General features: G+C 55.2%; 1 protein-coding gene and 1 non-coding gene across 4 annotated transcripts; both read right to left on the bottom strand.

Moving 5' to 3' along the window:
* Positions 1 to 187: 187 nt before the first annotated feature.
* LHX6 (LIM homeobox 6) lies at positions 188 to 24,133 on the bottom strand. 3 transcript variants are annotated; one of them, XM_068974334.1, is made up of 10 exons: positions 24,050 to 24,133; positions 22,827 to 22,898; positions 22,255 to 22,437; positions 21,773 to 21,894; positions 12,747 to 12,967; positions 10,188 to 10,288; positions 9,875 to 9,970; positions 9,497 to 9,671; positions 4,868 to 4,971; positions 468 to 572 (listed from the first exon to the last, which is right to left on the bottom strand). In XM_068974334.1, the coding sequence occupies exons 1-10, from the start codon at positions 24,131 to 24,133 to the stop codon at positions 552 to 554; spliced, it is 1,179 nt and encodes a 392-aa protein (XP_068830435.1). In that variant the 3' UTR covers positions 468 to 551. The 3 variants fall into 3 exon arrangements, with proteins under 3 accessions (XP_068830437.1, XP_068830439.1, XP_068830435.1); XM_068974336.1 differs by lacking the exon at positions 4,868 to 4,971 and having other exon boundaries at positions 188 to 572; XM_068974338.1 differs by lacking the exons at positions 4,868 to 4,971; positions 24,050 to 24,133 and adding an exon at positions 23,701 to 23,751 and having other exon boundaries at positions 188 to 572.
* TRNAG-UCC (transfer RNA glycine (anticodon UCC)) lies at positions 5,166 to 5,238 on the bottom strand. The gene has a single exon. It is a non-coding gene; the product is annotated as a tRNA-Gly (tRNA).
* Positions 24,134 to 25,987: the final 1,854 nt, after the last annotated feature.

Raw genomic sequence — 25,987 nt, 5'->3', positions numbered from 1 at the left:
AACTTGACATAACCAGACAGATGGAAATGATAAAATTAGAACATAGCTTTCCTTTGGGGACATCCCACAAACACTGTAGAGTCTTCCAGACAAAAGCAACAGAGCGGATAACACTGGGGGTTGTTGACTATTCAGAATTTGGAGATGGTTCCAAGGAAGTAGCAAAGGCCAACACGGGAGGAAAGAAAACCTGTAAATTGGAAGGCTGTTGGCGTCACGCAATTCAATTCGGCCTTTTGCTATTGTGATCAGCTTAAGTTGAAGAGGACGACTCCTGTCTAAATGGGAAACGCAGGCTGTTTTCACCCTGGCTCCAAGTATCAGGGAGCTCTGCTTTCCTGGAGGAGGGCTCCGCAGTGCTCCTGGTGGGTTCTGGTTCTCAGCAGGAGACAGGAAGGCCAGGCCCAGGGGCCCAGCTGGCGGCGGGCAGGATGGCAGATGAGGGGTGGATGCGGAGCGGGTGATCCCTGGCAGCAGCTCAGACTCCGAGTTTCAGCGGCTAAGGGACAGCTGCAGGTCGCCCATGGATAGATGCGGAAGTGCCGGCAGTGTCAGTACTGAAAAAGGATGACCTGCAACAGGAGGGTATGGGAGGGGGCTGAGCCAGGGTCAGCACTGCCTGGCAGCCCCCCAGAAGTCCTCAAAGGCCTGGAGAAGGAGGGGGACCCAGGGCCCACATCTGAGTTCAAATCCTGGCTCAATCACTTGCTTGCTGTGCAACCTTGGGCAACTCACTTCACCTCTCTGAACCTGTTCCCTCATCTGTCAAACAGGGATGAGCACACCTCTCTCCCTCTCTCTCTCAGAATGGAGAGGAATCAGGAAGATTCAAGAGGAGCAGCTAGCACCTCCTGGGCACACTCCCTGGCACTGGGTATAGTGCACACGGGCACAATTTCACAGAGCCTGGCCTTAACCCCACCAGGGTGCCCTGATACCATCTCCTTTTTGAGAGGTGAAAATCAAAGAGCCTGGGGTCGCCCGGCCCAGAAGAGGTGGACCCAGCATGGCAACCCCAGCCTGGCTCTAGAATAAGCTCTGCTCATTAGACTCACTGCCTCTTCCTCTCCAGGCCACCTTGAAAGTTACCAATGCCGCTTACCAAGTACCAGGCAATGGGCCAAGCCCTTCATGCATCCAAGCACTTGGAGAGGCAGGTGGCTGAGACACGCCAGGTACCTGACATACAGAGGGTGGTCAGGGACCGACTGCTTCCTCTCCCCGTCTCCCACCTAAGATGCCTGGCTGACCTCACACTGGCGCCAACACAGCCCCACAGCCCTTGACAGTTCAGGTCAAGGATTATTGGCTGTCTGGCCAATAGGATGTGCCTTTTGACAGTCCAGTGCCAGGAGGAGATTTCAAGTTGGCCAGGGATATCCAGTGGGCATGGCCATATGGCTGTTCCATTTTTCGATCAAGAATGTTAATGGCCCAGGTCGGTTTCCATGAGGAAGAGATGGAAGAAAGCCATGGTGATAATAACCAACACACATGGAGCACTTCCTGCGTACCGGGCATCGTGCTGGGCCCCGTACATATATAATCGCATTTGCTTTCAGCAACAACCTCGCATGGTAGGAACTATTATCCTCATTGTGTGGATGAAGGAACTGAGGCTCAGAGAAACCGTGTTCCCAAGTCCCAGAGTGAGAAGGTAGCCGAGCTGGGGTTTGGTCTGCCTGACTCTGGAGCTCACCCCCACCTTAGACTGTGCTCTCCTCTAGTCTCTGGGTTGCCTACCTGGCTTTGGGCTCTTCCTAATAGAAGCTCTCTCCAGAGGGATGACCCTGCCTGTCCATGAGCTTCTGTCTCTCCATCTGAGCAATGACGGCCAGCCTCTGATTTTTAAGAACTTTCCAAGCTCTGAACTGTGGGATCAGGGGCTGTGACCGGGAAGAAATGTTGGTTCTGGAAACTCACAGGGATGAGCAGTCCAATGACAACACGGCAGAGGCACAGGATGCTACCCCAATGCTCAGAGCACTGTTCTCTGGGCCAGGCCAGTGCTGGTCTTGATGAGTGGGTTTGGGGGGGCTGCCCCAGGGGGCCCTGAATCTCCTCCTTGCTGGGGTGGATCAGGCCCGGAGGGATTTGGAAGAAAGCCCACAGGGTTCTGCACTGCCTGGACACACACAGTCTGCCAGACCCCAGGGGTTTGGCAAAATGTGGACAGAGAAGGTTCCTGGGAGCTGGCAGGAAGGTCTGACAGTGAGAGGGTGGAAGGTCATGAGGAGGGGGAAATGTTTTTCTGTAGAGTTGCTGGATGTGAAGCTGGGGCTCTGGGCCAGCAAGAGAGAACTCTGGCTCGGCAGCCAATCCCAGGGGCCAGAAACCTTCCCCAGCCAAAAGCTGCCAGACCCCTAGACTGGCTCATCCTTCAGGCTGAACCAGACATAACCACAAGCTTAGCTGAGAAACCAGGAGACAAAGGCTCATCTCCAAGTGCTGAGCCCAGAGTTAATTCCTTCCAAAGATCCCCTCTGACCCCAGATAATGCCCAGGCCCTTTGCTTGAAGGTATAGGACCCTCATTATGTTACCCCCTCGTGGCTCCCCCTCCACTTCCCTGGGCCCCAGCCACACTAAGCCCCCTGCTGTCCTTCCAGGTTCTTCCAAACCTCTGTGTCTTGGCCGGGATTCCTCACATCCCCTGCCTCTCCCCTAGAGCTGGCCATTCTGTCTTCTGGGTCCTCGAAGATTCACGTTCATCCCTTATCCTCAACTGCCCTGGGTGTAGCACCTCCTGCTCTAAGCCACCCTGAGGACAGGGACCATGCCAGCTCGCCTCTGAGTCCCGATGCAGGGTGGGACAAGATGAATACTCTCCTGCAGGCCCGGGGGCAGCTAGCCCTAGGATCAAGGCCAGCTGTACCCACACTTGCTGTATGTCTCTGGGTGAGCTGCTGCTCTGGCAGAGCCCATATCTGCAGGGATGAGATGGAGTCAACCACAGTCATCATCCCAGGGAGGCTGTGAAGGGTGAGGTCAAAGAGAGCACCGTGCAGACTGTGAAGGCGGCTCAGAAGCACATGGTTACTGAACCAGGTGGACTTCAGATCCGAGGGGCTAGCTGCATCCCTGGACAAGTTGGGTCACCTCTCTGAGCCTCTGTTGCCTTATCTTTACCATGAGGACGCCATCCTCATATCCACAGGGTGATCGGGGGCATCAGACAACATATGTAAATTGCCTGCCATGAACAAAGAAGCTGTTTACCCAAGGCAGCCCTTCCTGTGAGTATGACAGTCTCAAAGGGGATGTTCCTGGGGTGGGGTCACCCACCACTGGGGTCTCCAGAATTTGGGACTGCATACGTACTACCATTTACTTATAATCCTACTGGTCCTACTGGCTGGCTGTACCTCCACATCATCTACTTTGCCCACGGTGCCCAGCTCTCAGCCCAGCCCCATAGGTAGGTGCTTAATCAGGAGGTGGAGTAAGAGGGGCTGTCCTGGAAAGGCGGTCCCACTCCTGGCTGCCTGCCAGAATCACTGGGGCTGGGTATGACACCCGCAGGTCCCTGGGGCCCACCCCAGCTCCCCAGAGGTGAGGCTGAGGAATCTGCCTCCCTAGGAGCTGCCCAAATGATGCTGAGGCATAGAAGACTGCATTCAGGCCTGGCCCTGTTTCTCCCCAAACCCAGCACATCCTCTGACTCCCGGGGCTCCCTGCCTCTCCGAGGACCACTACAATGATGCTTCTAAAAGAGACCTCCAGGACCCCCCACAGTCCACGCGCCTCCACCTGGCAACCTGAGGGCTCCACCCCTCACTCTTATTCCTCCCAGGCTCGTGTGCCAGCAGCTCTGAATCACTCTGGGTTCCCTGAGAGCCGTGGCAGCTCATGCCTTCCCTGCCAAACCCTGAGGCTCAGGCGTGCCTTCCTCCAGGAAGCCTTCGTGTGTCTCTCCTGAGCTGGGCCCCCACCCCCAGCTCCCCTGGCCCCAGCATCGCGGTTGAATCACACTTGTGTCCTAACTGCTGGCCTCCTCGAGGGCAGGAACTACATTTCCTTCATCTCTGTGCTCCTGGCACCTGACTCGGGGCTCCTGGGAACAACCTGTACATAGCAAATGACGGCTGAAGAACTGATTTTGTGAACGAGTAACGGCACAAGTTCTCATTCCAGCCCTGTGACCTTGAGCTACCTGGGCCTCATTTTCTAAAAGAAGGGGTTGTCTGAGAGCAGTGGCTTTCAAGGCTCACTTCGAGCTGTCCTGGAGCTGAGTGGGAGGTGGGGGCTCTACTTCCTCTGCAGTTTCATCCAGAGTGGCTTCCCACCGACCTCGTTTCATCTCCATTCTTCATTACAAGAAAGAACAAACAAGTGGGTTCCCGGGCTTAAGAACAGAGCTTTCAAGCCACTGGACTGGGTGATGTCCAAGCACCCTTCTGGGTGTCCAGTCCTACTGCTTGAGACAACCAGAGATCGGGTTCCACAAAGGAGGCCTTACCAGTTGACCAAGGGCCACTGGCTGGCCTGCTGTCCCTGGGCCCCACCAGTTCAGGATATTCACTCGCAACAGATAGGAACACAAAGGAGGAAGCAGGAGAAGAAACCTGTGGTGGGAGGCAGGGTGGTGTGTGATATAAGCCCTTCTCAGAGCCGCAACGTTTGAGTGAAATAACTAAATCCGTAAATCTGAAAAAGAGAAGGCCAGCCGTGGTGGAGAGCCACCAGGGGGCTGGCCGTACACACCGGACACACTGGCACCAGATCAAAGGACTGTGTGGTGGGGCTCAGGGGGGCCTGAGTGTGCCGGGCAGAGGGTGCCTGCTCAGCGACGAGAATCCTGCCAGAAACCCGATCCCAGCGGGGAGGGGGGGCTTCTGACCCACCCCACCCAACCGGGCTCCATTTACCTTCTCCCCCCGGTTGGAGAGTGGTCCATCCATATCGGCTTTGAGGTGGACTGGGGGCGCGGTGTAAGGCAGCCGGCAGTGCACCTGCCCACACTGTACCTGACCTGTGGACGAGAGGATGCCTTGGAGCCCATCCCCCAGTCTCCATGCAGCATCCCACCAGCCCTGGGCTCGGTTGGCTGGAGCCCTGGGGCCATTTTCACCTCTGCCACTTACCAGTGGGGTGGCCCTGGGCAAAATTTCAGTAGGGTTGGTTGCAATACCCTATGTGAAAGTCTTTTGACTTCTGGGATCTTAGTTCCCTGACCAGGGATCAAACCTGTGCCCTCTGCAATGGAAGCGCAGGGTCCTAGCCACTGGACCACCAGGGAAGTCCCTGAAAGTCTTTATGAGCAATGAACCTATGTGTGGTAACTGTTGTGTGTATGCTCAGTTGTGTCCCACTCTTTGCGACCCCACAGACTATAGCTCACGAGGCTTCTCTCTCCATGGAATTTTCCAGGCAAGAATCCTGGAGTTGCCATTTCCGTCTCTGGGGGAATCTTCCTGACCCAGGGATCAAACCTGCCTCTCTTGTGTCTCCTGCATTAGCAGATAGATTCTTTACCAACTGTGCCACCTGGGAAGTGTAGTCGATAATAACTATCTAACTCACTGATAAACACTCATAAATGAATATGTACATCCCCTATGTTCACCACAGCCAAGTCAACAACCTAAATGCCCATCGACAGATGGATGGATAAAGAAAATGTGGTATCTATATATGATGAATACTACTCAGCCATAAAAAGGAAGGAAATAATGCCATTTGCGGCAACATGAACAGACCTAGAGATCCTTATAATAAGTCAGGTCAGAAAGAGAAAGACAAACACCATATGATACCACTTATGTGTGGAATCTAAAATACGACACAAATGAACTTTTATGAAACAGAAACAGACTCACAGATATAGAGAAGAGATTTGTGGTTGCCAAGCAGGGACGTAGGAGAGGAATGGAGTGGGAATTTGGGGTTAGCAGATGCTAACTATTACATACAGAATGGATAAACAAGGGCCTACTGTATAGCACAGGGAACTATATTCACCATTCTCTGACAAACCATAATGGGAAAGAATGTTTAAAAATAATGTGTGTCTATATATATGTATATATATACATAATAGAATCATTTTGCCGTACAGCAGAAATTAACACATTGTCGATCAACTATATTACAGTTTAAAAGTTTTAAAAAGAGAGAAAAAGAAATGAATAGATACATCCAAGGCTGTACATTCCTACATTCAAGGCTGTACCCCATCCATTCGAGTCCTTCCTTGGCGCGTTGTACCTTATCTCCCAGGTATCACCAGGGTTTTACCCCCGTCCCCTAGAGGACTCTGTACTCATATATCACCTTCTCTAGGATGCTCTCCCTGACCACCCTATTCACAACTGCCACCCAACACCAATACCTATACCCTACCCCCTACCCTCCCTGCCTGTCTTCTCAGCTTTATTTGTTCTCCTAGCACTTACCATCATCTTCCTTACTGTATATTTTTATTGTTTATTTGACATTATCTGTCTTTGCCAGCTAGACTGCAACCTCTAATGAGGGCAGGAATTTTTTATTGTCTCTAGATTCTAGATCTTTGTGGATTTCCAGGACCTAGAATAAGACATGCATCTAGTAGGTACTCTTTAAGATTTTGCTGGATGAATCTCTACACTATTCCAATTTTAAAACAGTGAGGGGTAAGGCCATCCCTGGTCTGACCCAAATGTCTCATGCTTCCAGCTCTTTGCCACTACAGTGAAGCCTATGGCCTCGCTCTTCTCTGAACTTCATCCTCTTTGGTTGCAGGGGAAGGAGCCCTTTTGTACAGAGACCTGCAATTAATACGTAACAGGGCAAGTCACTGTGCCTTTTTGAGCTACAGTTCCCTCATCTGGGGAAGATGGAGGAATTCTTAATATGGGGTGTTCTAAGGGCCCATGAACAGCCTGAGATTATGTGGAGAACTATGTGCATACGTATGCATTTCTGGAGTCTAGTTCCAAAGCTTTTTTTATGAGATTCCAAGCTTGAAGTAAGTGTTAGTCGATCAGTCGTGCCTGAATCTTTGCGACCCTATGGACTGCAGCCCACCAGGCTCCTCTGTCCATGAGATTTTCCAAGCAAGGATACTGGAGTGGGTTGCCATTTCCTTCTCCAGGGGATCTTCCCAACCCAGGGATCGAATCCGGGTCTCCTGCACTGCAGGCAGATTCTTTACCAACTGAGCTACAAGGGAAGCCCAAGCTTGAAGGCTCTGGGAAACTCAGGAACCTGTGAATTCAGTGAATGGCAAAGAAAATTTCTAAGGGGACCTTCAGTCATGCAACAGGAGGCAGCACGTTCTTTAAACACCCTTGATGCCTCCTGCCCCAAGCTGGGTTCACCTTGAGGGGAAAAGGAAAGGGCATTTCAGTCCTTTCTCTAGGTGTCCCTAGGCTTGGACAACAATCTATGTGCACAGAATCCTGACATAGCTCTGGAGACCATGGCCCCACTCTCGGTGGGGTCACCTAGATCCATTACCAACTTCACAGCAAACGTTGGCTGGTGGCCCAGACTCCTGGTACCTAGAGAGCCCCTGGTGCTTGGCACCTTTAACAGATGAACTAGAGAGTCAATGAGCTCTCTGCAGCTTGATACATCATTGTTTAGAAAAGAAAGGAGGAAAAGCGTCCCTCCTACTGAGCAGATGGTTCAGAAATGGAACAGAACAAAGAGACACTGGCAGACACTGCCACTTCCAACTGTCAGCCTGGTGCAGTAGGCAGGATTCTGCATTCGCAGCTCTGCAAACCAGAGCCACCACTACCATCACAAGAGCAGCTAATACTTTTCCAGACTTACTAAATACTGAAAACATTAAGTCAATGATCTCATCTGATGCTCACAATACTGCTTTGAGATAGGTGTTCTCCTTTTTAAAAGAGATTCAGTTCTTATTGTCTTCATTTTTACAGATGAGAAAACTGGTATTCCAGGATAATAAGACATTTGCCCAATGTCTCACAGCTTGTAAGTGACAGAGATGGGCTCTGAAGCCCCACAGTATGACACTAAAGCCCACATTTCATCATTAAAGAATCCTGGCTCCCACTAACTTACTGTGGACCATTGGTTTCCTCATCTGTGCAGTAGAACAGTGATGCTTAGAAACATCTGTCGAGATAGTGCCTGGCACATGGCAGGGACTCGGGACACAGCTGTGCTCTCTCTGACCTCCCTCCTCTTTCTCTTTTACTTGAACCCAGAGAAGAGAGGGTTTGAGCTTGTGGGTATGTTGTCACCACCTATTTTTCTGGTCATGCCCAGCTTTGAGGAAACAATCAATAGAGACAACCTCAAAGGAAAAGAAAATCTGTGATAAGCACCCATTCAATAGCAAACTCACTAAATGCCCATCCTCCAGACACGCACAAGGCTACTCTCTCTGTCTCTCCCCCAGATTTCCACTCTTCGATCACTCCGCCACGACCTGCCACCCCTCGTCCACAGTGCTCAGTCCCCACTGACACACACCCCTCCTCCTTTATTTGTTTATTGTCTTCCCTCCTCCCCATCCTGCCACCTGAGCCTCAGGAGCGCACAGGCTTTGGTCTGTTGTATCCCATTGCTTGGGGTTTCCCAGGTGGAGCTAGGAATAGAGAACCCGGCTGCCAATGCAGGAGACACAAGACATGTGGGTTCGATCCCTGGGTTAGGAAGATCCCCTGGAAGAGGAAATAGCAACCCACTCCAGTATTCTTGCCTGGAGAATCCCGTGGATAGAGGAGCCTGGCAGAATACAGTCCATGGGGTTGCAAAGAGTTGGACACAACTGACGAGACTTAGCACACAGGCTTCCCAGTGCTTAGGGCACAGAAAGCACTCAAAAAAATACTCACTGAACACAGTGGCTCACCACCCTGTGAGGCAGCATCATTAGTGTCCCAGTGTACAGATGAGGAAACAGGTTCAAGGAAGTCAGGTGATCTGCCCTCGGCCTCAGCTGTGGGTACTCCTGTCACCCTGGCTCTCTTCTGTGACCCAAATGCACTCATGCCAGGGCGCTTTCTGCCTATGCTTGGTTCCTCTGCTGCCTGCACTCCTATTTCCCCTCTCCTTGTGTCTCACTCATTCCTACCATCCTTCTGGTCTCAGCCGGAGGAGAAGCGACATCTCCACACACTCCCATCCAGAATCCTGACTACAGGAATCACCAGGATGAAAACCAAACGGCTCATCTATCTGGTATTGTATGGCTCATCTATCTGGTATTGTTTCCTGTCTCTCCCACCAGAACGCAGGCTCCTCCAGGGAAGGGACTTTACCCATCTTGTTCTTTTCCTAGTCCTTCGGCTCTGGCACAGTGGGTGTTGACAGAGTACGTTTTGAATGGCTTACCTCTACCCAAGAGTCCAGCTGCACTGCGCAGAGCTGGGGAACTTAACTCCTCTCCCCCACCTCTAGGTCCGAGGGACTGAGGAACCCTCAGCTGCGCTCACGAGGCGCAGCAAGGACTTCCCACGCCTCCGCCACCCACGAGCGCTCGTCTATACCCGCTCTCCCACAGGCCGGGCGACCGGAGTGTCGCGGTCACTTACTCTCGATGTAGCCGTGCAGGGTGACCATGCGGGCCCGCTCGGGGCTGCTGAACGGGGAGTAGTGGATGTCGTCGGACAGGGCGGAGGGGAGGCGGGACGGCGGCGCCCCGGAGGGCGGCACGGGATGCTGCGGTGTATGCTTTTTATGACGCGCTCGGCAGTTTTGAAACCACACCTGGAACGACAGCCTCAGCAGCCTCAGCCTCGCGGAAAAGGGCTGGACGCGCCGCTCCGGGACCCCAGGCGGGACTGCCTCGTAGCCACCTAAGGAAGGGCGGCCACGTGTGCCCCCCGCCCCGGACCCGCAGCCCTGCTACGCGCTCGAGGGCCCGCCCCAGGCCCCGCCCCAGACCCGAAGGCCCCGCCCACCGGCCCCACCTGGATGACCCTTCGGCTGAGGCCCGTCATGTCCGCAAGCTTCTGCAGCGTCTGCGCGTCGGGGTTGTTGTCCTGCGCGAACTGCGCCTGCATAACCTGCCAGGCGCCGCGGGGCGGTGAGGCACGAGACCGCCGAGGTCGCCAAGGCCCCGGCCCAATCAGAGGCTCCGGCCCGGAGGCCACGCCCCCAGGCAGCTACAGCCCCTCCCCGCCACCCGCGGGTCGGGCAGAGGGGAGGAGTCAAGAGACCCTATCAGCCCCGCCCACTCCGAGGCACCGCCCACACCCGGCCACGCGCGGCCAGCCGGGGTACCTGCAATTGCTCAGCTGTGAACGACGTCCGGGCGCGCTTAGCTGGCTTGGGCTGACTGTCCTGTTCGGAGGGCACTGCCCCCTCCAGCGTGAGGCCGTTCCCTGGGGGCGACAGAAGTGGCTGACCACGCGTCCCCATCTCTTCTAGTGGCAGCCTGGAAAGGACGGGGGTGGGGGGAGCTGGTCCCTGGAAGTGTCAGGAGCGGAGTTTGCTGGGAGCGGGAATTCCAGGGTCCTAAGCCCCTGAACTCAGTTTTTGGGGAAGAGGCTTCTCCTTCTGAGCATCTGCTCAGTACCAGACGCTTCTCTTTGGGGGTGCCCTGAACTTCTCACATCCCTGAGGATTGGTGACATCTTCGTGTTACAGCGGAGGATACTGAGGTTCAGAGAGAAGAAATTCCCAGCTCTGGACCTTTCAATTAGTATTCTGAAAGCTGGCTGACTCTAGCATCCCAGTTTGGGCTCCCTCCTTGACATACTGGGGAAACCAAAGACTGATGGAGATGGGAAGCAGGCAGGTTACAGAACTGTGATCCTAATTTTGTAAAAAAAAAAAAAAAAAGGATGGAAGCAAAAGGGTTGGAAGGATATACACCAAAGGCTTAGGCAGAGGGAGTGCAATTACTGCAGCTTCTGAAGTTTTTCCAACAATCACATGTCATCACCTTCTCTAAGGTTTAATTTTGTTAACTGGAGTATGTGTTATTCTCTTTCCACTTAACATTACTTTTTTAATCACACTAAATATATTCCTTTCTTTTAATATCTCATTTTTCTGAATGCAAAGGTAATACGTGCTCCTTATCAATAGCTCAGAAAATTCAGATAAGCACAAAGAAGAAAATTAAAATCTCCAGAAACTCCACCACTATTCATAATTTTTTAATTAGGAAAAAGTGTGCTGAAAGAAAGAAAGAACAAAACAAACACTCCAACATACATACATAGAACAAAATCTGGGAAGACATACACTAAGATGTGAGGGGTGGTGGCATTTGGAGTGATCTTTATTTTCTCCTTTTTGCTTAGCCATCCTTTCTAAATTTTCTATAATGGACATGTGTGTGTTTAAGTTTTACAAGTAAAGCAGTAGCCAAAACTGAGGGCTGGTCAGTAAAGGAGATCTGAGGTCATAAGTCTTCAGGTTCCCTGCATGGTAGGACTCTGAAGTCAGGCCTGGCTATGAGAGCTGGAGTGTAACTGGCAAGGCTGTGGCTATAGGGTCCTGTTTGGTTCAGATATGGAAGGAACCTGGAGTGACTGATGGCTCATGGTGTGGGGGAAACGCTGACTCCTGGACTTCCATCCCAGCTCCACAACTGACCTGCCCAGTTTCCTTGCAGGTAAATTCAGAGCACCCCAGCTTCACTTGTTCCCCACTCAGACCCACTCAGCCCTGATCCTGGCAGGAGAAAGTGACGGCCCTGCTATGGGCAAGGCTTCCCAGGTGGCACAATGGTAAGGAATACACCTGCCAAAGCAGGAGATGTGGGTTCGACCCCTGGGTCAGGAAGATCCCCTAGAGTAGGAAATGGCAATCTACTCCAGTATTCTTGCCTGGAAAATTCCTTGGATAACCAAGCTTGGTGGGCTATAGTCCATGTAGTCTCAGAGTCAGACATGACTGAGTGACTGACTGGTGCTGTGGCCAGTGCTCTGGGGATTCCTGACTAGTCCTCTGACTAGAGACTGAGGTAGTGTGGTCCACACTTCCTGAGAGGCACTGGGGATGGGGCAGACACTATATGACTTAGCCCCTACAAACCTGGGAAGACCTGGGTCCTGTCCCTGAATCTAAGTGTCTTCAGAAATCTCAGTATCAAAGTCAGAAGAGATTTAGGGGTCTTCCTAGTCCAAGATCCCCTGGAAAAGGGAAAGGCTAACCACTCCAGTATTCTGGCCTGGAGAATTCCATGGACTATCTACGGAGTCGCAAAGAGGTGGACACAACTGAGTGACTTTCACTTTCACTAATAACCATTTTCCCACTAGGGAGAGGCCCAGAGATAAAAGGCAACTTTGTAGGTCAGCACAACCTGCCAGAAGCAAAACTGAAGTTCTAGTCCAGAATTAAAACCCCATCCCTAAACCTCTGGCTTGTGGCTGCTGGGGTGGGAGTTGGGAGGAGAGGGTCACATCATCTCTGGACGACTGGCCCAAGCTTGGTTCCAGCAAAGGAGAGGGGATGAACCTCCAGGCCACCCAGAGCTATCCAAAGGTGGAGTAGGCTGCTGGTGATGAGAGTCACGGCTAGGGCCATTGAGTGCCTCTCGGCTTTTCAGAACATCAGCCTCATCTATCTCTGAGGTGTCTTATCGTTAGCCACATTCTACAGAGTAGGAAACACAATTTGCAAGGACCAGCAGTGTTACTTCAGACTTGCAAACAAATGGTGGAGCCAGAAGCGCAAGGTCCGTGCACAGCCCCACCCCCATGCTACCCCCAGGTGATAAGGGGGGCGCCTGGATCTAGAGAATTGTGAGCAGTCCCTGGGGTGCTGAGGTGGCATGGGGGGTCAGAGAGGGCTGGGGATGGGGAGGGGTAGGGGCGGGTTGGGTACCGTTCTCCGCGGCCCGCTTGAGGTTCTCGATCATGGTGTCGTAGTGAATACGGCAGAGCACCTTCTCCTCGACCAGGCCAAACTCCTCGCCTGTGGATAGCTGGCGCTTGCACGAGAAGCAGGCGAAACAGGCCAGGTGGTAGGCATTGCCGCGCGCCCGCCGGACCCAGTCGCTGGCGTAGATCTGTCGGCCGCACCGAGCGCACTTGGTCCCGAATCGGCTGTGGACATGGGGGGGAGGGGAGGAAAGGGACGGTGAGGCTCAGACCAGCCATCCAAACCCCAGCGTCTCCGCCGCACCCGGTTCCCGAAGGACTTCACTCGTGCGTTTCCCTTCGTCTGGATTCACCATCCCCTGCAGCCAAGTCCCACCTGGAAGGTGAACTGGTGGGTGGTTTCTTACTTTCTTCTTGGTGCTTTTCTGAGTTTTTCAAATATTCCACCATGATCACTTAATTTGTATATAACATTACTTTGCTCAATAAAATACAGGGGAAATATAATAATAGCAACAATTTGGCAAATTTATGAGCACTTACCACTTGCCCAGCAAGATTCTAAGTGTTTTTTGTTGATTGTCCCAATTAATCTTCATTTTGCAAATGAGGAAAATGGGGACCAGAGAGGTAGAGTAATTGGCACAAGGTCACACAGCTTGCAAAGAGAGAAGCCCTAGCCAGTCTGCCTCTTGAGAAGAATAAACTGTAACCCAGCTGTAGAGAAATTTGAGAGTTTCTTGAAAGCATAGATGGGTATGCACTTACTGGCTTTGTGACCCTGGACACAGTGTTTAGCTTCTCTGAGTTCTCATTTTCTTGCCCTGAGCTGAACTAGGTGACAACAGCAATGGTTAGTGCTATTGGTTTAGTGCTTTGCAGTCTATTCAGTAAGGAGCTAGTCTCAGACTCCGGAGCCCCTTGTGTCGTTTGAACAAGAGAGAAAAGCCCAGATCAAACGCCTCACTCTCTCAAGCTTTCCCGATTCTGCCGTTTCCCCTTCGCCCTCCCACTTTCCGGTGTGGCTGCCTCCACCACCACAGGACTGGGAGCCCCTCTAGGAAGCAGCAGAGTCTGCTTACCCTGTCCCAGAAGTCAGCCCAAGGCCTGGCCCGGGAGCACCAGGGAAAGTCTTTTCTTGAAGTGGATGATGACTCACCCAGTGACCCTGCGCCGACCCTCTGGTACACACTCTTTTTCAGGGAATGATGACCCCACTCATCTAGCCCCTCAAGCTTAGAAACCTAAATCAACCACCCCTCCTTCTCCTCAACTCATCAGGCACTGTAGGTTCCCTTTCCAAAGTATCTCTGGGACCCATCTCTTCCTCTCCATTGCCACTGCTGCTTTCCTAAGCCTTGCTCCCATCATGCACCCCTCACTGCCAATCTTTAAGCCTGTTTCCAGTGTCACCCTGGCCAACTCAGCCTCCACACAGTGGCTACAGGGGAGTTTCCAGCATGGATGCTTTTTGCTGTCCCCTACCCAGCTTAAAATCCTCTGGTGGCTCCACTCTACGCTCAGGATCTGGTCCAAGATCCTTGTAGTTGACAGAGCTCAACAGACCACATCCTCTCTTGGCTCATCTCCTCCCTAACCTTCCTCAAGATCCCTCACCCCACACCCAAGCATGAGCCTGAGTCAGCCACGACGGAAGGTGGTCCCAGGTCTTATGGCCCCTCTGAAGCACTCCCCACTCCCCAGGCTTTCGCACAAACTGTTTCCTCTTCCCACCGCCGCGGACCTCCCACTCCTAGTTCCACGGCTCCCAGGACCACCTTCTCAGCACTGAACACATTGACTTGTAAAAGTCGGGTTTCTTGGCTCTCCCTTCCACCCCAGCATTCCTGGGAAAGGATCTAGAAGATTTCCCTCTGTGTCCCCAGAGGCACATTTCCACCCAAAAGAGCACTGGAAGCGCCTTGGGAGCGCGCGGGAACCAGCCTAGCAAATGCGCTCTGGTTACAGCCTCGCCTGCCTTGGCAAACACAAACAACTGCCGGTTGAATAAACGGTCTCGGGTTGAACTGAGTACAGGAGCGGAGGCCTTGGCCAGCACCGACTACAGGCGTCCCTCCAGTGCCACGCCGCTCTCTCGGAAAAGGGGCTCTAGGGGACCCCGTCGGCGGCCGCGGGGTTCGCTCAGGCCGCTCTGCGCGCCTTGGCCGAGTCAACCGTCTCTCAAACAGACAGAAGTGGTTCCCCACCCCGGAAATTCGGCTTCCCCAGCACAGCCCGCGGTCTCCGTTTCCAACCCTTAAGTAAAGAAGAGAGGAAATCGTTTTGCCCATTTTAGTCTGCTCCCATCGAGGGGCCGATTCCGAATTCCGCTGCCCGGCTCCAGACTGGGAGAACTTCCTGGCCTCTGAAAGGAAGAAGAAGGAAGGGCCAGCCGGGTGCAGAACCCTCGCTGCGCTCCAGGGTTCTGGGCCGCAACTTTTTCCTTGCCTCCCCCTCGCCGCAGCCATGTGAAGTGGGGACTCTGACACCCAATTTGCACACGTAGGATCGGACGTTCAAGGTGGACAAGTGACTTGTCCAAGACGACACAGAGTGTCCGAGCCTTACAGTGGAACATGGGTTGAGGTCCCTTTCGACTTTGCAAAAAATCCCCTAGAACCTGCGGAAGCAGCGGGACTGGAGATACGTAGAGTTGAAACCCGTGGTATGAACAGAAAAGGGGCCTGGTTTGACTGCGTCGCATCCCCACTCCGATCCTTGGGTCCAGGAAACTCCCTCGCGCAGGGCCTGAGGCCTCCGCAGGCTCGGGTAGAGAGAGCCTGAAAGAGACGGTAGAGGAAGGTCCCGGCCCGAGATGCAGGCGAGAGCTATTGCGTCTCCAGCCAGCGGTTTCCGTGTTCCAGGATCGGTGCGCAGAACCGGAGTTTAAATTCCTGGATCCTGGCGCTTGGCTGTGCGGGATTCATCGTTTTCCGCCAGGACGCATCCAAGACTCCTCGCGCATCCCTGATCTTCCCGCTCCACGAATCCACGACGCCGGGCGCGTTCTGCGCCTCCATTGGCCGCTCGCAGAGCCCCATCCCCTTGTTCTGAGGCGGGAACCGCAGGTGACCTTTCAGCAACTTTATTTCCCATCTCGTATCACCCCAAATGCCGGGAGCTGTGCCCAGCTCTAGGATCTCCCTGCGCGCGTCGTGTCTCCGCCCAGTCAATGAAACCATCCTCGCGTTTAGATCCTCGGATGGGGGTGGGGGTCATTTTGCAGTTTGGGATGCGTTTCGGGCGGCTCCTGAAGCGTGTCCCCCACTCGGGGAAGGTGATATAAACAAGGGGCACCAGGAGGCTTACGGATCCAGGCTCTGACAAACTGACAGACTCCTTTCCCAGGCGGGCAGCGAGGCCCGAGCCGCCTAATTCCGGAAGCAGCGAAATCGGCGGCAGAGACAACGAAACTTCAAGAAACGGGTGTTCGAGAGCTGCGAAGGGAGCGCCAAAGGGATTAGGGGGCGCGGCCACTGCCCGCCTCCCCCCTGCCTTGTGCGCGCCCCTCCCTGGGTCCCGCGCGCGCCACCGGGTAAAGGCGCAAAGCACAGAGACGCTTTGGGAATGGAGAGGTGTCGGAGGTAGGAAGCACAGCCTGGCAGCTGCTGCAAGGAGTGGAGTGGGCGCCGCGCACCGCCTTGCCCTCTCTCCGCTGAAGCCGGGAACGCAGACATCTGGGTACTCGTGGCTTTGAGGAGGGAGCTGTGCGCCAGGGACGGAATCAAGCTAGCTCTCTCCGCCTGTCTCTCCTGGATACCGAGTAGGATTTGTTGCGTGAATGAGCCTCAACGAAAGAGCCCATCGGAGTTTCACTACGACTCCTGTCCTCATTGCTAAGCTACTCCTTTCCTGGAAACCGGAGCTCAGAGTGGGAGGGCCAATGTTAAGAAACTAGTGAGACAAGGCGTTGACACTCAAAACCAGTGCTCGCTTGTTTTGCGTTCGGGACGCTCACTTGAGGGCCCTAGAGAAGAGATTCTATGAGGCAAACAAGTTGCGCGGGAGGTGGGGGGCGGGGGTGGTGGCTCTATGCCTTCTGCTTCTTCCCTGCTTTGCAAACCCACAGGAAAAGAAGCCGAAAACAACAGATCCAGCATTTAAGAGGTTAAAGCGCCCCACTCCTTGGAGGTCCCAGCCCAAGCCCCTCCCCGAACGCCTCTCTCAGCTCCCCCAACATCTGTCCCCCAACAGCTGGCGGCCGCTGGGCTGCTCTCAGCCGCGGTGGGGGGCCGCTTCCCAGCTCTGAGCCTCCCCGGGGACTCTCGGGGTCCGGGGGAGGGGCTGGGATTCCCCCGCTGGAGTGTGTGGTCAGAGCTTGGGTTCAAGGGGAAACGAGAAAGAGAAGCCAGCCGGCTTGCCCTAAGTCACTAGGGCCAAGTGGGGGACAGGAACCATTGTGGGCAGCCCTCCTTCCTAGGCCCAGCCCCGGGCACTCTCTGAACCCCACCCCAGACAACGCAAGAAGAGGTAGTTAACCCTTTACTCCCCACGCCCATGGTCTGGAGACAAGAGGGCTAAGGACCTTGTGACCTGAACCTCCAGTCACTGGGACTCTGAGTTCACTCCTGCCCTAGTACTCCCAGGGCCCACCCAGGGACAGTCAGTCAGAGCACAGAGGGTACTGCCTGTGGGAAGCCAGCTAGCCAGGTAGGGAGTCTTAGGGCCAGCAGGGGTGGGTGGGTGTGGTCTTTGCCATTCCATGTGCCCCACCTTGCACAGGCAGCAGGTTGCTGAGGTAGCTCAGCTACAGAAGAAGAGTGCCAAATATTTAGACATAAGGATGGTAAGTCAGACAGCCGTGAGGGTTATCCAAGTTCTGCCACTTATTAGCTGTGTGACCTCACCACTCAGGGCCTCAGCTTCCCCTCCTATAATGTAGGGGTTATGACAATTACCTACTCACAGGGTGGAATGGAGGATTCAATGAGATAAAGCAAGGAGATGTAAAGGGTTAACACAGTTCCCGGCTTATAGAAGCGCTTTGTAAGGTCTCTGGACAGCATCTTCGGTCCTGTCCTCTTCCACTCTCTCACTGGTGGGACGCATTCTCCATTCTCTTGGGACACTGTCTCCCCCAGTCTACAATAGGTATGACACTTAGGAGGGGAGGGGCCAGAGGGGCACTGCAGATCAGTCCATGTGGGGGCAGCAGCCACAGGTTGGTGGGTGGGAGGAAGCTGTCTGGTTGGTTTATTTTTTTTAAAAAATATTTATTTATTTGACTGTACTGGGTCTTAATTGCAGCATGGGGGATCTAGCTCCCTGACCAGGGATCTAACCCAGGTCCCCTGCATTGGAAGCACAGAGTCTTAGCCTCTGGACCACCAGAGAAGTCCCCTGTCTGGGGTTTTGATTGTTGAGAAATGAATCCCCCAGAAAGGAACGCTATCTTCCCACCCTCCCTCACAGGACTCCCCCCACCCAACTTCTTGGAAGCAAATAGAAAGCAAAATGGTCTTAACCCAAAAAGTGAAGAAGTTAAAAGCATCACACATTTCCCTGGTGGAAAAAAATTTTTTTTCTGCTAGGACTCAGGGAGTGAGGGGAGGTGGGAATCTGACTGAAGCCACAAGGGGTGGTGAGGTCCCTGTTTGGATGGTGAGTTGGAGAAACTGAGGCAGAGAGGTCTAGTGAACTCAGAGAGGGCACACAGCCAGTGGAAAGCCAATTCCTTCCAACAAAGCCAGGAGCAGCAATGGCTCTCCAGACTCTACCCCACCCAGGCACAGCCACCTGCCTCCTGCCCTGGTGAGCTTGGAGTGCTTTCCTAACATCTAGCTTCCTGAGCCCCCAGTGCTACCAGCTCTGCCAAAGAAGATAGAAGAGGAGTCTGCAGACCAGTGTCAGGGAAGGGCAAGATAGCAGATAGAACCAAGAGGAAGCCCTTCCCTGGGGAATAAGGTCAGAGGACCTCAGAAGCTACCAGTGGGGTCTTGGCCACTTCCTCCCTCCCTGCATCCTGTTCAGAAATCTTGGCCTCTCTTTGGGGTGAGTGCTCCAGCCCATTTCCCATCAGACCCTTGATCTTGGGTTTCAGGAAGCAGAGGGCCAGAGAATCTGAGTGCTAGGCCCTTCCCTGAGCCCCAATCTAGAGAGGGAGCTCTGCCTTCCAGGCTACCATACTCTCTCCAGGAAGAGCTCACTTCCAGCAGCCACCCAGAGCCCCCGCTGCCACTCAGAGCAGACAATAGTCCCTGCCTGGTGCTCCGCCTGCTTTTTTCTCTCCCTTTTTGTGGGTTCCATTATTTTTGTTACAGGTGGGGCTGCCAGGGATGAGTTATGCCTGCAGGGAGACCTGGCTGGGGGAGAAACGATCAGAAAAGCCACAATTCTCTCATCCCAGGGAATGTGAGCCTTTATTCGCTCTATTTTTTTTTTAACCAAAAATCTGTTTTAGTTTTGCTTTGGGGGCTATTGTCACTAGAAAAGGATTAGTGCTCAGAACCTGCAGCCCAGAAATGGCCCAGCCCCATTCTTGCTCCCCAAGCTGTCTGAGGAAATGCCACCAAGGCGGAATGCCCCTGCCACCCTGCCAATGGTGACACGCATAGCACCTACCCTTTAGCGAGCCTCTGCTGAGCCTTCCTCCCTTCACTGGCCTTCTTGGCAGCTCAGAGAGATACCCTGGTAGGAGAATACTAAGGGCAGAGAGATGCAGTGATTTGCCCGAGGTCACACAGTGATTCAGGGTTGGCCTCATGGAGTCTGGTGTCCATGATAGCTGGATATCTCATTCTTCATCCCACTGCCGTGGAAAGGAAGGCAATGGAGGCTTTGAACAGTAGGGTCAGAATCTGAGTTTTGACCAATCCTTGAAGATCTAGGAAAGCACATCAACCAAGGAGGCTTGGTCCAGCTTTGGGCATGAGCTGGGGCTGGAGAAGCAGCACAGACATGTGGGCAAGTGGCTCACAGGGCGGCGGGTCTGCTGCCACCAGGAGAACCAGGAGAGGGGGCCAGGCCTGCCTTACTCGGAAGAAAGAGGCCAGCTGGGTTCCCCAGGCTGTCCTGGCCCACTGATGAACACAAGGAGCCCTGAAAGGGCAGCTGGCTTGTTTCTTTACCAACTGGAGTCAGGCCTAGAGCAGGGACCCTAACCTCTGCTTCCTGCCCTGGCCAGTGAAGAGTAAGGACAGTGGAGGGGAGAGGTCACACTCTGGTTACACACCACACAATGACAGTCCTGCCCTCACATACACACAGGCTGCAGCCCATACCCACAAATCCACAGTCACTTCACACCCTTGGGCCCTCAGTGCCTGGATTAAGGCCATAAGCAGAAATGCCCCTCAGAGGAGGGGTGTATGGCGGGTGGGGAATGATGGGATTTCAGTCTCTCACCTTGAGACCCCAGTCCAGAAGGAAGCTTGTCCTGACCAACTTGCACAACACACACACACACACACACACACACACACACGGTCCCAGCATTCACAGAGACACACACTCTCCATTCACACATGAACTGACAGACAAATGCTTGCTGTTAAGGAATACCCACGCTATCCACACGCCCCTCGCCCTGCTCAGTTGACACATTCACCCAGGCCACAGCACAGATCCGGACAGGCAGACACTTGTGCATCCTCGCACTTGGAGTCCCAGGCCACCTGGTAGAGCCACCCTTGCCCGTGCACACCGTAGCTGCACTTCCACTCACACCCATGCACCGATGGAGAAGAGTCTCTTTCTCCAGCCAGGCTTCCTAAGGTGTCCTTAGAGCACCCCAGCCCCAAATACTACAAGCCTACCCCTAGATTCAAGGTCCTCTCTTTCCAAGTTCCCAGAGACTCAAAGCGAGGGGATAGGGAAAGCGGTATTGCCTTACAAGCATCCCCTGACTTAGAGGATCTTTCTGGGGCTGGGGTATTCCCAGAAAGGCTGCATCGGTGACCTCTCTAGGGGCAGGGATGGGAAGGATGTCGGCGTCGGTGGGATGGGGGCTGCTGGTTGTAGGGGAGTAGCTTTCTCCACTTCCTAACAAAGCTCTTGGGAACAGGCGTCCTGCCCAGGAACCAATTCCACTCCACTCTCTCTGGACTCCATAGGCCCGAGTTCAGGCCTGCTTCACACTTCCCCTAGGGATCGGGCAGGCACTCGCTGCTTTTCTGACCTCACCGCGACCTCGACCCCATGACCCGGGCAGGGCCGAGCCGCGTGGTGAGGAGCCAGGCGCGCGCAAGCGGCGGAGATGCGGCGGGAGGACCAGCTAGGCTGCTGTGGAGAGCTGCCGCTGCACCGTGGGGCGGAGGGTGCAACCCAGGGTGATCCTACTCGGGGGCCCTGGCTGCGGCGCCCCACTCCCCCTTCCTGTCCCGGCAGCCTAAAGTCAGAGCCTAGACCCCGGAGAGGCTGAAGCCGGGGACGAAACGGCAACGGAGCTGGGACTGGAATCGGCACCCGGGGCGCAAGCAGGATCCCAGACACGAAATCCTACACTCGAGCGATGCCGGGGTCTTAGTTGAGGCGGAGCCGGAGACCGAGGTCGGGGGTTAGATCGAGAGCTTGAATATGGGTTCGGATCCGAGACCCATGCGAGGCTAGTGCTTCAGGCCGAACCAGACCTGAATCCAGCCTCGAACTCGGCCGAGGTAAGAGCCAGGACCAGAGCCGGGACAAGAGTCTAGAGCCCAGCTCAGGGTCCTGCCGGGTAGAGACGCCGGCTTTGCTGGAGTGGGAGGAGGGTTACAACCCAGGGCCGGGGGCCTCGGAGCTCGACCGACGCGCTGGGAGTCGGAACGGGAGCCTGAGGTTCAGGCAGGAACCGAGAGGGAGCCAGAGACGCGACCAAAGCCGAGTGGGCCTCAGCAACCGGAGGCGGATCACCGGCCCGAACCCCCGCCGGCACAGACGAGCGGCCTGGAGCTCCTGGTGCTTGGCTCTGAGAGCCGGTGGGCTGGGCCCTCGCGCTGCGCCGCGCCGGGGCATTAGGGACGCGGGGGCCTCCGGAGCCAGAGACCGAGCGGAGCTGACAAACGGCCTCTGAGCGCCCCCGGCGACACTGCTGGCCCTGCGGCCGCAGCCTACCTGAAGTAGTCCATCTTGCAGAAGATTTCCTTGTTCTTGATGTAGCAGCTGTTCTGCTGCCTCAGCGACGTGCGACACACGGAGCACTCGAGGCAGCGCACGTGCCAGATGAGGTTGTTGACCTGGGGAGGGGGCGGAGATAGGGGGGCGGCTGAGCGCGGACCTCTGCGCGCGCCCGGCTCCAGCCTCCCCTGCCCCCTTTGCAGACACAGGCGACGGAGCTCTGAAGAAACATGTGACTTCCCCCACTTTTCTTCTGTAACATGGAAGCTCAGGGAAGTAGAAATCAACTGCCCATTTTTCAGACGGGAACCCGCGGGCGCTGAGAGACGCAAAGATCTGCCTGAAGCCGCGGAGTCTGGCCGAGGCTGAGCAAAGATTCGAATTGAGGGGACCCGGCGCCGGCGTGGCTCCCCCTGCAGTCCTCGGGGTCACAACCCACACCCCGCCAACACACACGCAACAACCTGCCCCTGTCTCACCTTGAGCAGATAGCGGTCCAGGATCTCCAGGCCACAGCTGGAGCATATGTTCTTGCCGGCGGACGGCACGGAGGAGGCGGCAGAGGGAGGTGAGCAGACGGAAGGCGTGCTGGGCGTACAGGGAGAGGCCCGGCCCTCGTCCTTGTCCAGAGCGCCGGCCAGGGCCTCAGCGTCCGACTGAGCCTGCCGTGGGGGAGAGGGAGAAGCCGCACTCTGAGCTGCGGGCCGAGTCGGGTGCCCAGCGCTGCTGCTGCCTCGGAGACAGACCCGGCCTCCGCGAACCAACCGACAACGAAATCCCCCCCAAACGACAAGCCACGGGCTACAGGACAGGATGGAAGGGCCTACTGGAGAGGAAAGGACGGCTCCAACTTTTAGCACGCGCGTCCTAGGTGCCAGGAGCGGTCAAAGCTCGCCTTCCTGGCCAGAAAACCGAGGCTCAGAGAGGGACGGCGCCCTGCGGCAGTCTCCCAGCGCACGGGACAGCTGTTCGGGGCCCGAAAGCCGTGTCAGCTCCCCAGGGCCCGGCCGCCAGGGCACCGGGGACCGAAGGCAGGGCCGAACGAACTCACCATGGCGGGTGGCGCGGTCCCTTCAAGGCAGCGGGTGGTCGCTTTGCAGCCGGACCCTGGCTGGGCCATCACCTGGGGGAGGGGGGAGGGAACGCAAGCGGCGGCGGCTGCAGCACTGGCTCCGCGCAGCCTGAGCCCAGCGCCTCCCCGCGCCTGTTATATAAACCGGCGCGGAACAATGAGTCCTAACTTTGTAGTGGGCATTTAAAGCCCTTCCCCACAAAAGCGGTGTCTCTCTAATGAAGCAATTTGAATTTGGATTGGATTTTTTCCCTCTCTCTCCCCCTCTCCCTGCACTTAACCCGTGGCTCTTGAAGTAATCGCTTAGTTCCCTTGCAATCCAAGCCTCTGAGGGGGAAAAAAAACACGCGCACACACACAAACTACCTGCAATTAGAAATTGTCGTGAATGCCCAAGATAAGAGGTAGCCAGAGTGTCAATTCCAACTGTCAATCAGTGAGATCCATCAGGCCGCCCAAAGAATTGCAAATTTGATTTTTTAATGGTAGTAATTAAAAATCGAATTTTTTCTCCCTCCACCCACCCCCCTTCCTCGCTCCCTTCTCCTCCTCTCGGCGCAAAATGCAAAAAGGAGAAAAGAGAGAAAGAAAGAAAATGAAAAAGAGATTGGAGAGGGGCGCTTGAGGAAAATAAAACCCTGAGCGCTGGGAGCATCAGCCCGTCCGCCCCGCGCGCGCGGCCAAATTGATGCGGCGATGCTGACGCGGATTCAGGCGCTTTCCGAGGGCCAGTCCGAGGGAAACCCAGAGCAAAACGGGGGCGAGATCGGGGACGAAACGGGGCCCAAAAGAGAAAAGGGAGGCGTCCAAGAAGAGGAAAGAGCACCCTCCAGCCCCTCGGAGCTCCCGGGACCGGCCCCGCGCCGCGATTCTCAGCGTTGCGCCGGCACAACCCCAGGCGCATCGGCGCTATCAGCGCCTATTCAGACGGACAATACCCGCCTCGCCTCCTCTTGATTCGCCTGTGTCTTTGCTAAATCGCTTTTTGAGAAATTCCTCCAACATTTGCATAATGTGTTCCCGTTTTCCGCGACCCCCCCTCCTCGTGCTCGCGCGCGCTCACACACTCACAGACACACACTCCCAGGCGCACCCCCGCACCCCTCCTCCCCGCGGCCGCCCGTCGCCCGGCCCGGCCCGGCTGGGTCCCGGCCCCATCCGACCCCGGCCCGGGCGGCTCACCCACTCGCTCGCTCGCTCACCTGGTCGGCGGCGGGGCCGCCCTCGGCCGGCAGCCGGCAGCCCTCGGGCAGCGCCGGGGCGGCGTTCTCATGCTTCCAGTACATGGGCCGGGGAGCGGCGGGCTCGGCGGGCGCGCGGCTCGGAGAGCCGTGCCGAGAGGGGCCACGGCCGCAGTGCGAGCAAAGGCTGAACCACGAGCAGGAGGGGAGCGGAGGCGCCGGCCCCGCCGCCCCGGCCCCGGCCCCAGCCCCCGCCCCCGGCCCGCGCGCAGCCCCGGCCTCCCTGGCTGCCGCCGCCGCTGCCTCGGAAGAAGGTCCCGACAAACTTGGAGAGGCCCCCGCCCCCTCCTCCTCCTCCTCTCCCTCCTCCTGGTCCTCCTCCCCTTCCAGCTGCGGCGGCGGCCGCCCTGCCGCTGGAGCCCCGCTCGGTTCAAGATGAGTCATGCGTGACCAATCCCCTCCCCGCCAAGGGAGAGCGAGACACACACAGCGAGGCGGCGACCCAGAGATACACACACAGACCGACAGACACACAGAAACTCAGAACCGCCGACGGAGAGACTGAGGGACACGCTGACATACAAAAGGCACCGGCAGGCGCACAGACACCCAGCGCTCATCACCGCCCCCTCCGCCCCTTGACGGGGCACCCACAGCTCTCAGCCACAGCCCCACTTACAGGTACAAGAGGGACCCATGCTCACACTTTGGGCCGAGATGGGTTTCATATAAAGTCACACATCAGACTCTCCTGATGCAATCCCATGCCCGGCACGTTTGTGTACATGCTGTTGCAAATGATTACCTGTTCGCCTCATTTACACGAGCACAAGGCATGCACACATAACTCATACACCTGCACAGCTGCCTGTGCTTCATAACAAACAGAGGGCACACCAGTTCCTAAGGGCTTGGGTTACATCCCATCCTAAATAGGACTGGGTTGGGTGGGAGAGGTTGGGGGGGGATGTTGCTCCCCTGAATTCTCCAGGGAGGGATTGCCTGAGACATCCCCCTACCCTGCAGAATTTGCTGAGCTAAGCAGTCTAATGCCCATCTCACCTTCTCTAGGGGTCTACTGATAGTGAGAGAGATGGGGGAGGCAAGGAGGCCCTGGCACTGAGAGAGGAGACACAGCTTCCAACGACCCAGACACAAAAGACCTAAACACAGAGCCTTACACACATTGACATGCAATGTACACACACATAAGTGGACACTCACAACCTTGGCCCCTTTTTCTACACACAAATTGAGCTCAGAGGGACATATAAATATACATCATCTTCTAAAAACAAATATGCACACTCAGATCCAGCCCTACAGGCACCACACACCCCACCTCCACGCAGTGGCCCATGCCATCACCTTCCTAATTGTCTTCATTTACAAATGTAAACACCCCACACAACTGTTCTTAGACGTGTACACACATCCATAGTTAAGAGAGCAGATTCCCACAGAGAGCTCCAAACCCATGTGACACCCCATGCCCTCTACTCAGATACTCTCAGATATACACACGTATCCCTACAGATGGCGAGATAACCATTTATAGTCAGAGACAGACCATACACCTCTGAAGACACAGGATTCCTGGTGGGCACAGCTTCAGTCATGCACACACAAGACACATCTTAATAGGCAGAGGCAGATGAGGCATTTGCCCTCCAGGATATTGCTACAGACTCACACCTCCTGTAGCCTCACAAGAGAAAAATATCTGTTCCTTTATACACACCAAGGTACACAGAAATGGTTCCAACCCCAGCCAATGGCATCTCCCACTTGCTGCATTTTCAGCCATTTATACAGAGTGGAAAGTTTCTCTTTGGACTGTAATCTTTTCCACTAAGAGTACAGTTGCAGTGTGAAAGCTGGTGAGGTGTGTGCACAGGCACACACATATGCATGCACCCTCCAACATCCACCAGAGATGAGCCAGAAATGACCAGAGAC

Source organism: Capricornis sumatraensis, chromosome 1, assembly GCF_032405125.1.
Source record: "Capricornis sumatraensis isolate serow.1 chromosome 1, serow.2, whole genome shotgun sequence".
In the NCBI taxonomy this organism is placed as follows: Eukaryota; Metazoa; Chordata; class Mammalia; order Artiodactyla; family Bovidae; genus Capricornis; species Capricornis sumatraensis.
The sequence above is the reverse complement of the archived record's forward strand: the minus strand, read 5'-3'. Positions and strand labels throughout refer to the sequence as shown.